The sequence below is a fragment of the Schistocerca serialis genome, chromosome 5, assembly GCF_023864345.2.
Source record: "Schistocerca serialis cubense isolate TAMUIC-IGC-003099 chromosome 5, iqSchSeri2.2, whole genome shotgun sequence".
In the NCBI taxonomy this organism is placed as follows: Eukaryota; Metazoa; Arthropoda; class Insecta; order Orthoptera; family Acrididae; genus Schistocerca; species Schistocerca serialis.
In genome coordinates, this window is record NC_064642.1 from 367,212,512 (window position 1) to 367,226,054 (window position 13,543).

The window sequence follows — 13,543 nt, forward strand, 5'->3', positions numbered from 1 at the left end:
AAGTACTGTACCACCTACCATGCTCCCCGGACTTAAGCCCTGGTGACTTTGATTTGATTCCAAAGATGAAGGAACCACTTCATGGCATTCTCTTCAGAACTGTTCCAGAGATTCGACAGGCCGTAGACCGCTCCATTCGCACCATCAACAGAACAGGCTCTGCTAACGGTATACTACGCTTTCCATATCGCTGGCAACGGGTTCTACACAACGCTGGTGACTACTCTGAAGTACAGGAACAGGCACATGTAACTCTTTTGTATAGGTTGTGAATAAATAGCTGCCACTATTTAAGTTCCAAACCTCGTATGTACAGCATGAGTCGCATAAGACGTAATAAACCTCTCAAATCATGATTCGTTACAGGTATCTAAACGACGTTTTCCGCAATTGATAGTATGCTGAGAGGCATGTAATATTTTGTATGGATAATGCTCTGAACTTTGGTATCAACGAAGATATTGAGACAAGTATGATCTTTTTAATGGAAACACAACTACAGAGATATGGCGCTTGATAGTACTGAAGTTGAAGCCTTTCGCAAAAGAATCCGGGACATGTACTAAAATCGGAAAGCTATCTGGCGAGAATCAGCTGAGGCAGTGTAAACACCGTCAGGAAGAGCTATCGTGACAGGTTCCGATGCAGAGGCCTACGCAACTAACCTAAGCCGGCCGCAGTGGCCACGCGGTTCTAGGCGCTACAGTCTGGAACAGCGTGACCGCTACGGTCGCAGATTCGAATCCTGCCTCGGGCATCGATGTGTGTGATGTCCTTAGGTTAGTTAGGTTTAAGTAGTTCTAAGTTCTAGGGGACTGATGACCTTAGAAGTGAAGTCCTATAGTGCTCAGAACCATTTTTTGAACTAACCTAAAATGTCATTTCCTAGACGACGTAGAAACAGGAACAGCTGTGGTTTTTGTATATGGCACTATGACATATGCCAGATTCTGGCACGTCAGATGGGGCTTAGGAAAAGTATTTGAAATATGTGTAAGTATCCAGGTTTTTGTGGGAACAGCTACAGTTGCGTCAGGCAGTTTTCCTTTTAAACCCCACCCCATCGCTGCTTGCTTGGCAAACCCAAAACAGAAACATCGGTCATTCATACTTCATAATCATAACCAGCCCTATTCACGGAAAAAAGAAACTACAGTATCAACTTTCCTAGATTCTAAAATAAAACTGATCTGTCTTTGCAGGAGACGCCTGAGTGCTTCTACTAGGTGAAACGCCTCCTGTCGGGCAAATGTGTCTGCAGACACTACTTAAAATTATGATTATACGGAACATACGTTAAATAAATTAAGCATGACTCACGACATGTCACCCACAAAATAAATACTCTTCTTAATGAAATGCAGTTTTGCACTTTACTTAGGCACGTAGAAAAATTGTTCACCACAATTTCAAGGCTCATTTGTAGTCTCTGTTCGAGAGATACAGGTAAAAGTATACTAGATGATATACCATTCCAGTCTGTGGCGATTCGACAGCACGCGTCACCTGGTGTATGATACTGTAAGGTGGCAACGGCCTTGCACCTTACATGAGTCCATTTAACGTGACACTTTAGGTTTTGTTGGAGTAATACTCTAAATTTCGGTGCAGGAAATCTATGTGGAAACGCATCGGCACGCGAGAATTCCGCGATTTTGTAATTATAAGATTTTGCGGAAAGGCAGTACGCTAGACAGAGCTCGGCTACGTCCCCGCCTAGACGCCGAAGGCCACAGCCTAACGGTATGAATGGTGAACTGGGGGATTTCTGTAATCTGTTTAGAGAGGCCACAGCGGTCGCCAACCTCTGAGGGACGTGCGGCTGCAGGTGTTCAAGCGTTTACCAAAACAGAGCACTGGATAACTGGACGGGCTTTGCTGTGCGTGCTCTCGCCCATGTCCCACTAATTTTACGCCTCATGTGGGGCAGGCCAGGAGTTCCGAATAACAAACTTTCAATGCAAGAATCTGTGTTCGCTACGACGGGGAATCTAGCCAGGAAAATCTCGAGTGGTCTCTTGGGAGAAAACTTCCAGTAAACGTGTTATTGCCCACAGGTGTGGTTCTTCCCAGCCAGCGAGGGCGGAGTTTATTTGTGAAATTTTGTAGAAATAAAAGAATTGTGGAAAAGAGTTCTATTCCCAGGGTGTACATTGGTCGGCACTGGAAAACTGGGTATTTTGAGAGCTTCTACTGATGTGATTCGCTCGGTAAAAGTTGAGGTGAGAAAAGAAAACTGAAGAGCGATCTTGCTGGACTCGCGGTAGAGGTCTTCCGTTCTGGGCTCTCGTACTGAGAGGATGTTAGCTAAGTCGTCTCCCCTCTTGGTCTTTCGTTCTGAGAGGACGTTAGTCGCGCCAGCTCATTGCTGACGGAAACATTGTCGCAATTAGAGAAGTTTACGGACAGCAGTCTGGTGTTCGAACACTGTAGGATTGTACTTTCCGAGACGCCACACGCCGATCGCACGGCCGCGCCTTCGCCGTCGGAGACCGCCGCTACGACAGGAATATTACGGTGAGATCGCTCCCGCTTCGGCCTGTGTTGGGAGTAACGTTAAATACACTCCTGGAAATGGAAAAAAGAACACATTGACACCGGTGTGTCAGGCCCACCATACTTGCTCCGGACACTGCGAGAGGGCTGTACAAGCAATGATCACACGCACGGCACAGCGGACACACCAGGAACCGCGGTGTTGGCCGTCGAATGGCGCTAGCTGCGCAGCATTTGTGCACCGCCGCCGTCAGTGTCAGCCAGTTTTCCGTGGCATACGGAGCTCCATCGCAGTCTTTAACACTGGTAGCATGCCGCGACAGTGTGGACGTGAACCGTATGTGCAGTTGACGGACTTTGAGCGAGGGCGTATAGTGGGCATGCGGGAGGCCGGGTGGACGTACCGCCGAATTGCTCAACACGTGGGGCGTGAGGTCACCACAGTACATCGATGTTGTCGCCAGTGGTCGGCAGAAGGTGCACGTGCCCGTCGACCTGGGACCGGACCGCAGCGACGCACGGATGCACGCCAAGACCGTAGGATCCTACGCAGTGCCGTAGGGGACCGCACCGCCACTTCCCAGCAAATTAGGGACACTGTTGCTCCTGGGGTATCGGCGAGGACCATTCGCAACCGTCTCCATGAAGCTGGGCTACGGTCCCGCACACCGTTAGGCCGTCTTCCGCTCACGCCCCAACATCGTGCAGCCCGCCTCCAGTGGTGTCGCGACAGGTGTGAATGGAGGGACGAATGGAGACGTGTCGTCTTCAGCGATGAGAGTCGCTTCTGCCTTGGTGTCAATGATGGACGTATGCGTGTTTGGCGCCGTGCAGGTGAGCGCCACAATCAGGACTGAATACGACCGAGGCACACAGGCCAACACCCGGCATCATGGTGTGGGGGGCGATCTCCTACACTGGCCGTACACCACTGGTGATCGTCGAGGGGACACTGAATAGTGCACGGTACATCCAAACCGTCATCGAACCCATCGTTCTACCATTCCTAGACCGGCAAGGGAACTTGCTGTTCCAACAGGACAATGCACGTCCGCATGTATCCCGTGCCACCCAACGTGCTCTAGAACGAGTAAGTCAACTACCCTGGCCAGCAAGATCTGCGGATCTGTCCCCCATTGAGCATGTTTGGGACTGGATGAAGCGTCGTCTCACGCGGTCTGCACGTCCAGCACGAACGCTGGTCCAACTGAGGCGCCAGGTGGAAATGGCATGGCAAGCCGTTCCACAGGACTACATCCAGCATCTCTACGATCGTCTCCACGGGAGAATAGCAGCCTGCATTGCTGCGAAAGGTGGATATACACTGTACTAGTGCCGACATTGTGCATGCTCTGTTGCCTGTGTCTATGTGCCTGTGGTTCTGTCAGTGTGATCGTATGATGTATCTGACCCCAGGAATGTGTCAATAAAGTTTCCCCTTCCTGGGACAATGAATTCACGGTGTTCTTATTTCAATTTCCAGGAGTGTAGTTGGATCAATTGCAATTGCTGTTTCCACAGAGGTTTCACAATACTTTGGAGTATAGTGGTTCTTCGTATATATGTTATAAGAGATCAGGTTTTGGAAGATTTTAACACAGTTACTGCCAATGCCAGTTAGGAGGACAATCTGTAAATTGTTCATTGTGTTTTATTCAGCATTGATCTGAGGATTATAATAAAATTATTGTGATTCAGTAGAGCCTTTACTTTCAGTAGTTGATCCTGGATTCACCCTTTTGTATTGCGAATACATAGAAAGAAGGATCCTTTACTGTATGATTATATGATAGCGGAACAAACACTGGTAGCAGTTACTTCTGTAAAGTATCTGGGAGTATGCGTGCGGAACGATTTGAAGTGGAATGATCATATAAAATTAATTGTTGGTAAGGCGGGTACCAGGTTGAGATTCATTGGGAGAGTGCTTAGAAAATGTAGTCCATCAACAAAGGAGGTGGCTTACAAAACACTCGTTCGACCTATACTTGAGTATTGCTCATCAGTGTGGGATCCGTACCAGATCGGTTTGACGGAGGAGATAGAGAAGATCCAAAGAAGAGCTGCGCGTTTCGTCACAGGGTTATTTGGTAACCGTGATAGCGTTACGGAGATGTTTAATAAACTCAAGTGGCAGACTCTGCAAGAGAGGCGCTCTGCATCGCGGTGTAGCTTGCTCGCCAGGTTTCGAGAGGGTGCGTTTCTGGATGAGGTATCGAATATATTGCTTCCCCCTACTTATACCTCCCGAGGAGATCACGAATGTAAAATTAGAGAGATTAGAGCGCGCACGGAGGCTTTCAGACAGTCGTTCTTCCCGCGAACCATACGCGACTGGAACAGGAAAGGGAGGTAATGACAGTGGCACGTAAAGTGCCCTCCGCCACACACCGTTGGGTGGCTTGCGGAGTATAAATATAGATGTAGATGTAGATGTAGATGTTTTGCTTTATTTTATTTTTGTGTATGTGTTTGATGTCACTGAACACCCTAAGTGTTCATGATCGTTCATGTTTAGAAGTAAAAATAGGTGTGATTTATCATCAACACTACCACCGCAGATTAACTAGGGGTGGCAGGGCCACATTTAAATCTAGCGTTATCCATTTTTGCTTACAGTTCCACTCCCAATTTCTCTGTAAGTTGTTTGTCAGGAGCGATCACACGCAAAAATCGGACAAGCAACGGGTGGGGTGTTACAATATTCATGATACACTGTGCCTTTCAGTGCTCCCCACAGAAAGAAATCAAGAACAGTCAAATCATGGGACTTGCCCGGCCTTTTTGTACTGCAGCATTCCGTCCTACCCAATGGTCACGAAACTTTTCATTCATTAGTTACGTTGCAACACGGAAGACTGAGATGGGCAGTCGTCGTGTTGGAACCTGTCGCTTATTCTGTGGTACCTGTTCTAGAGGAGCAGGTAGAATGTTGGAACGAAAGTGTACATACGTATTTCCATTTATCGACTCTGGGATGAAGTAAGGTTCAACAACGGAAATTCCTATGATGCCGCACCATACGTTTAAGCTCCACAGTCGTTGGTGTTGGTGTTGTGTCTGACGAAACCAGCGCGGATTTTCAGCTGCCCAGTAGCGCATGTTACATAAACTTACTATAACGTGGTTTGAAAACGTCGCTTCGTCGGCAAAGAGCACACGTTCGAAAAACGTGTAGTGGCGTCTCCGATTGCGTTTCAGAGCAAGCTGACAAAATTCTATACGATTTTCGGAAGCACGTCCTCCGAGTGCCTGATGTAGTGAAAGACGATAAGGGTGGAGCTTATGTCGATGCAAGATGCGAATGACTCTCTTCTGGTTGATCCCACTTTCCTTGGCTAAACATCACGTGCCACCATGCGGACTGATAAGCGTCGTAGCCAGAACAGCGTCTTCACGTGCTGTGAGTTGCAGTCTACGACCTCGTCCTCTGACGTTGAAGCTGCCTATTGGCACTAGGGAACTAATGATTCGTGGAAATGCCTGGCGCGACGGACAGCGACGATCAGCATAAACACTGCCGTACCTTTTTGACAGTATTTCTTTGACATTCGATGTATGAATGTAGCAAGTCTAACGTCTCCACATTGGTGTATGTTGTGTCTAGACAAGACAGCCTAGACACAATGAGAGGAAGCCGAAAGGCACGCGCTTAAAATCACGCAGGCTGGCGTGAGATCTGAAACAGGATACGTAATGAATGCTATAAAGAAAAGTACGTAGCTGCTTGAATATTTAACTTTAATCCACAATTGGTGAACATTGGTCTTGTTGATACAGTATTATCATCTCAATATGTCCGCCCCAGTAGCTGAGTGGTCAGCGTGACGGATTGCCGTCCTCTGGGCCCGGGTTCGATTCCCGGCTGGGTCGGAGATTTTCTCCGCTCAGGGACTGGGTGTTGTGTTGTGTTCATCATCATTTCATCCCCATCCGGCGTGCAGGTCGCCCAATGTGGCGCCGACTGTAATAAGACCTGCGATATGGCGGCCGGACCTGCCCCGCGAGGGGCCTCCCGGCCAATGACGCCAAACGCTCATCATCATCATCATCATCTCAATATAACTTGGTGATGGCGCCTTGCTAGGTCGTAGCAATTGACTTAGCTGAAGGCTATGCTAACTATCGTCTCGGCAAATGAGAGCGTATTTGTCAGTGTGGCGTCGCTAGCAAAGTCGGCTGTACAACTGAGGCGAGTGCTAGTACGTCTCTCTAGACCTGCCGTGTGGTGGCGCTCGGTCTGCGATCACTGACAGTGGCGACACGCGGGTCCGACTTATACTACCGGACCGCGGCCGATTTAAAAGCTACCACCTAGCAAGTGTGGTGTCTGGCGGTGACACCACAGTGTACATGTCTGCATGCAAGGAATGTTGAAACAGAAATGACCTTTCGAAAGACGACACAATACCTGCTAGTTCTGCAGTGCAGACACGTAAACAATCGGAAGGCTTGATACAACGGTGTATTAGTTGGCCGCAATATTATTGCACTGGAGCGTGAAGGCGTGTTTGTCGCTTTATTGTGAAATGGGGCGTAATAGGAATTGATAGTATATGCGCAACTGACATGAAAGCATTGACAGCATGATGGGTTTTCCTCAGTCACCGCTGTACTTGTTAACCGTTAACATCACGGCATGTTTCCGATAACGGCCAAGTGCTGCGATGTCGTGGTTGAGTATTGGTCGACCACAGTATTATTGCACCTGGAAGTGAGAGCGCCTTGGTCGACTTATCGTGAGTGATGTTTCTCGAAAACTCAATGAACCACTTGCTAGCATATGCATAATTGTCTCGAAATCGTTCACAATCTGATCCTTTTTCTTTAGTCACCACTGTACCTTTTTACTGTAACGTCACCGCGTTTTTCCGATGACGCTGCGGGAGTCCAAGTACAGCAACATCGTGGTCGGGTATTAGTAACCTGGAATGTGCTTGTTTACAACGCAAAAGCTGGTTCCGGCCAGTTTGCCTTTCAGGTTTACATTATTTTCAGTCTCAAAATTAGCTATCATTATATCACTGCACTCATCTTTTCAGGTGTCGTCAAAAAAGTACATCATTCTATTTAAAAATCATACTTACTTCAATATCTCCATCGATACAAGAGTTAAGACTCTTTATCAAATAACAAAAGTATGCACCCCTTCTATCATTTGCCGAAAATCTCTGTTCCATATTTGGAATCGTTCACGAAATAAAAGGGGTGTTACATCTTACGTGATTCATCCTAAGTTGTATTTACATGATACCTACGAGTACCGTTTTTTCAACCTCCGATACGCTATAAATAAAAGTTCATAGAAAACAATTATTTTATCACCAAAAGTTTTGTACACTTATGGTTACTTTTCAACATAATCACCGAAAAGATTGAGACATTTATCGTACCTGTGGACAAGCTTTGCAGTGCCTTCTTCAAAAAATGTTGCCGCCAATGATTTCAAATGAGCATTGACGTTGTTTTGAAGATCTTCGCTGGTTTGAAAGTTTTGCCCTCCTAGCCACATCTTCAGTTTAGGGAAAAGGTGAAAGTCGCTGGGTGCCAGGTCAAGACTGTACGGCGGATGATCGAAAATGTCCCATTGAAATTGTTCAAGGAGCTGCTGGGTTGTGCCAGCAGTGCGTGGACGAGCGTTGTCATGGATCAACACTATTTCTGAAGTCAGCATTCCTCTTCGTTTGTTTTGAATGGTTCTCCGCAAACGTCACAATAATCAGCTGCATTGATAGTGGTTCTGGGCTGCATAAACTTTACAAGCAACACACCTTTTTGGTCCCAAAACACGGTAGCCATAAACTTTCTGTTGTTGAATGTTTGTTTGAATTTTTTTTTGGCGAATTTGGATGCATCCATTGTTGTGATTGTCGTTTTGTTTCCGGTGTGCCATTTTGGGTCCAAGTTTCATCTCCAACAACAATTGATTTCAAAAAGTTCTCTCCTTCATCGTGATAACTGTCGAGGAAATTCAAAGCTGATGCCGTTTGGTGACTTTTGTAGCCATCCTTCAACATTTTTGGAACCCAGCGAGCACAAAGTTTTTTGTAGTCTAAATGTTCAGTAACGATAGAGTGTACGACAGATCTTGAAACTTCCGGACTTTCCATAGACAAAGCAGTTACGGTGAACCTACGATTTTCTCTAACCATTCTGTCAATTCGTTCAACAAGGTCAGCTGTAACGACAGACTTGCGTCCTTAGCCCCCTTCATCATGCACGTCACTTCGGCCATCTTTAAACTTTCGGCACCATTCACGCACAACACCATCGGTCATGAAGTTATCACTGGATCACTCGGATCATTCTCCGATGAATTTCTGTTGCACTATTCCCTTCTGTTTCCAGAAACGGAATTACACTTCGTAATTCACACGTGGCGTGAGCAACAATGACGGGAGCCATGTTTACGTGGCTGTAGTGCAACACAGACTGATGTCTTGAGGTCGGCAATAGCGGAGTGCGTACTGCGACTGTTGCGCGGTAGCCTACAGCGCATGTCCACTTTCTGCCGCTCGCGTAGCGCCTTCGTCTATATGTTTGAGTATGTATATAAATATATGCATGTGGTGTTGGGGGCGTTGTTGTTTGGGGGAGGAGACCAGACAGCGAGGTCATCGGTCTTAATCGGATTAGGGAAGGATGAGGAAGGATGTCGGCCGTGCCCTTTCAAAGGAACCATCCTGGCATTTGCCTGGAGCGATTTTGGAAAATCACGGAAAACCCAAATGAGGATGGCTGGATGCGAGATTGAACCATCGTCCTCCCGAATGCGAATCCAGTGTGCTAACCACTGCGTATATGCATGTGTATGTGTGTATTCACGTAAGTAAGTTTGTATTTACATGTATGTATGTACATGCATATTTGTAAGTATTTATGTATATACATATGTATGTAGGTATATATGTGTATATATGTACTAATGTATGTATATATGCATGTACATGTGTGTGTATACATATGTATATACATATTTATATTATGTGTAAGTATCTACAGGGTGATCTTTCCACTGTGTACAAACTCTAGTGATTGATTGATGAGAGTATACGGAACAAAAAAGGTCTAATGAACTTATGCCAAGAAATGCATGGTTTCCATATTAGAAACCATTTATTCATACATAATTTGTTACAGAGACTGCAGTCTAATAAGCACTGTGTCATGCAGTCACACAAAGTATGCAGGATTTTCTCCTAGAGAGTGGTACTGTTCATCATATTTCATGCCCTAGCGCGCTCTCCTGCCATCGTAGTTGGTAATGTTGTGTCCGATTCACTTCTGCTGACTCACCTTGTAGTGGATGTGATACAGCGCTGTACGCAGTGGTTCCGTATTCGAATCGAGAGCTTGCTGACACGGTGTTTACTTATGGAAAGGCAAATGGAAACGGGCAGCGGGCAGGAAGGCTGTATCAGGAGACCTGTCCCCACCAGCAACAACTACACCATTCGTTGTTAGCAACAGTGTTTCACTGTTTGTCCGAGACAGGGCGTTTTCAGAAAGCAGGAAGTCATGAAAGACATATCGGAAATTTTCGGACACCAGACTTGGAGGAAAATGTGATTAACGCTGTGGAAGGCGACTGCTGTGTCAGTACCAGGCAGTTCGTCCGCCAGTACATGATAAGCCAAACGACCATGTGGAACATCCACCATGGCAATTGTTACTACCATTATCACTTACAGCGTGTGCAAGGCTTACTAGCGACGACCTTCCACGTCGAGAGCAGTTTTTTCACTGGTTTTTTCACCAGACAACCACGATTCCGGGATTTGTGTCATCCATCCTATTCAAAGATGAGGCCACTTTTACACGGAGTGGTATCTTCAGCATCGAAAAGACTCATCTATGGGATATATGCAGATCCCCCATGGTATGGTGACATCGAATCTTCAGCATCGTTGCAGCCGAAATTTGTGGTCCAGATAACTGGCGACGTATTTTGGGAACAGCCTTCCTTCTATGTCGCATTATTGCTCGAACTATCGACGTTTCTTGTGGGTGACTTTGCCTCTCCTGCTGGAAGAAGTGCCAGTGATGATTCGAAGGGTTATGTGAATAGTACATGATGGTGCTCGAGCACACTTCACTGTTAATATCCAGACACCTCTCAATCGTGTCCTCCCTGTCGATGGATTGGACGAGGGGGTGCAATTACATGGCCTGCTCGTTCACTGGATCTCAACCCATGCGATTTCTTGTTGTGGGATCATCTAAAAATTATCGTGTGTGCAGAGCCCACTCCAGATGTGGAGACATTGGACCAGCGTGTTCATCCTGCTTTTGATGCTGTTCAGATGCAGCCTGGCCAATGTGAATGTGTGAGATAGAACATACTACAGCGCATACACATATGCGTTGAGGCACATGGAAACCATTTTCAACACATACTGTAACTGTGGCTGCATGGTACAGCTCGTATAAGACTGCAGTTTCTGTAACAATGTGTGATTGAATAAATGGTCCCTAGCGCAGAAAGCATGCATTTCCGGATATAAGTTCATTGTTCTGTATCCACTCATCGATCAACTACTAGAGTTTGTACATGGTGAAAAAAAATCACCCTGTATATGTGTAAGTAGATATTTATATAAGTATATACACTCTGACGTGGCGGAAATCATGGGATCCATTTTAATATCGTATCAGTCCTTCTTTTGTCTGGCGTTGTACAGGAGCTCGATGTGGCAGGGACTCAACAAGTCGTTGCAAATCTCCTGCAGAAATAATGACCCATGCTGACTCTATGGTCATCCATAACTGTTGCAGGTGCAGAATTTTGTGGACGAACTGACCTCTCGATTATGTCCCATAAATATTCGACGGATACACGTCGGGTGATCTGGGTAGCCAAATCATTCGCTCGAATTGTCCAGAACGTTCTTCAAACCAACCGCCCAGTGACTTGGCGAATTCTCACCCATAAAAATTCCATCGTTGTTTGGGAATATGAAGTCCATGAACGGCTGAAAATCATTTCTAAGTAGTAAGACTTAATCATTTCCTGTCAATTATTGGTTCAGCTGGATCAGAGGACCCAGTCCACACCAAGTAAACACACACATACAAAAAAAAAGGTTCAAATGGCTCTGAGCACTATGGGACTTAACTGCTGAGGTCATCAGTCCCCTAGAACTTAGAACTAATTAAACCTAACTAACCTAAGGACATCACACACATCCATGCCCGAGGCAGGATTCGAACCTGCGCCAGTAGCGGTCGCGCGGTTCCAAACTGTAGCGGCTAGAACCGCTCGGCCACAAAGGCCGGCTATGTAAACACAGCTCACACCATTATGAAGCCCCCACCAGCTTACACAGTGCCTTGTTGACAACTTGGGTCCATGGCTTCGTAGGGTCTGTGCCACACTTGAACCATACGATCAGCTCTTACCAACTGAAATCGGCACTCATATGACCAGGCCACGGTTTTCCACTCGTCTAGGGTGCATCTGATGTCACGAACCCAGAAGAGGCGCTGCAGGTGATGTCGTTGTGTTAGCAAAGGCTCTGGTGTCGATCGTCTGCTGCCATTGCCTATTAACGCCACATTTCGCTCGACTGTCCTAACGGATACAACCGTTCTACGTTCTACATTGATTTCTGCTGTTATTTCACGCAGTGTTGCTTGTCTGTTAGCACTGACAACACTATGCAAACGCCGCTGCTATCGGTCGTTAGGTGAAGGCCCTCGGCCACTGCGCTGTCCGTGGTGAGAGATAATGCGTGAAATGTGGTTTTCTCAGCACATTCTTGACACACTGGATCTCGAAATACTGATTTCCCTAGCGTTTTCCAATAGAAAAATGTCCTATGCGTCTGGCTCCAACTACCTATCCGCATTCAAAGTCTGGTAATTTCTGTCGTGCCACCATAATCACGTCGGAAACCTCTTGACGTGAATCACCTGCGTCAGACAGCTTCTCCACTGCACTGCTCTTTAATACCTCGTGTACGAGATACTACCGCCATCTGTATATGTGCATATCGCTAACTCATAAATTCAGTCACCTTAGAGTATATACATACAAACACAACCCTTAAAATTTCGTCTTACACCCTCCACAGTCTCACAGCTTCGTTAGAGGCCATCACATCCCGAGAGTTGGTCATTTTCGGCCTAAACTGCAACAACAAGATCATGCACTGAACTTATGTGCTACGTCACGACTTTACACTCCTGCACGCTTCAGTAAGAGAAAACGAGTCGTCGTATATGAAACGATCGCAGCGTCTCCTTCCCAGACTTGTCACAGTCGTGAAATTAACAGGGAGACTGGAGGAAACCGGAATAACACTGTCGTAACAGCAGGGCCTTGATTTCTAAGGCACGTGACCCTCAACAGTGGATTCGTGCTCGCTCCCTTTCTGATCTCTAGTGGAGGCCAGTGACGAGTGGTGTGGTTACGCACCTGAACTGGCAGCGGTGAACTGCATGAGTACCCCGCGCATGCGCGGCTCCATGTTTGCAGATGAGTGGCTGCGACGGCGGCCGGCTCGCGGCGAATACTGGCCCCAGCGCATAAGCTGCCGACCCAGCTGCCAACGGTTCCCCCACCACCCGCTTAGCTCCCGCGCTCCTTCTTATCGCACAGACCGAAGAAAACTACGAGCCCTAGTTCAGTCGCGGTATGTTTGACAACGTGTGGCGATAATCGAATACCTCTCAACGGTAGCACCTTACCGACGATATCTTCTGAAGCTGCCGCCAACGCAAACGTCAGTCTTGCGATTGGGTTTTTTCAAGCCCTCCTCATAGCGTCACAACGATTTTTAAAACTCGTTCTTTATTAGTCTTTACGTATTGCGTACGTTGTACTTCGTTGTCGAATGGATTTGAAGAGAGGAATGTTGCGTACTTCAAAAATCTATCACTCGTGTTAAATCTGTACTATAAAATTTCTTGTTTGACTGTTGGTGTATCGTACTCGTATTGGGTCAACAAGGCATTGGCATAATCATGTGTCTTAAACCTCACCAAATTAGCTTCTTCAAAGTGGGCATCAGATTTGTTGAATGACATTATTCCACAGGCTGTTGGA

At 46.6% G+C, this 13,543-nt stretch overlaps 1 protein-coding gene across 1 annotated transcript in view; it reads right to left on the bottom strand.

The window, feature by feature from the left end:
- The window catches only part of LOC126481004 (facilitated trehalose transporter Tret1-like), a 128,748-nt gene extending 115,751 nt beyond the window's left edge, over positions 1 to 12,997 (bottom strand). Inside the window, exon 1 of the mRNA XM_050104458.1 lies at positions 12,914 to 12,997. Coding sequence (XP_049960415.1) covers positions 12,914 to 12,965 — 52 coding nt within the window. The 5' untranslated portion in view covers positions 12,966 to 12,997. The remainder of the gene's footprint in view (positions 1 to 12,913) is intronic.
- Between the last annotated feature and the right edge of the window lie 546 nt (positions 12,998 to 13,543).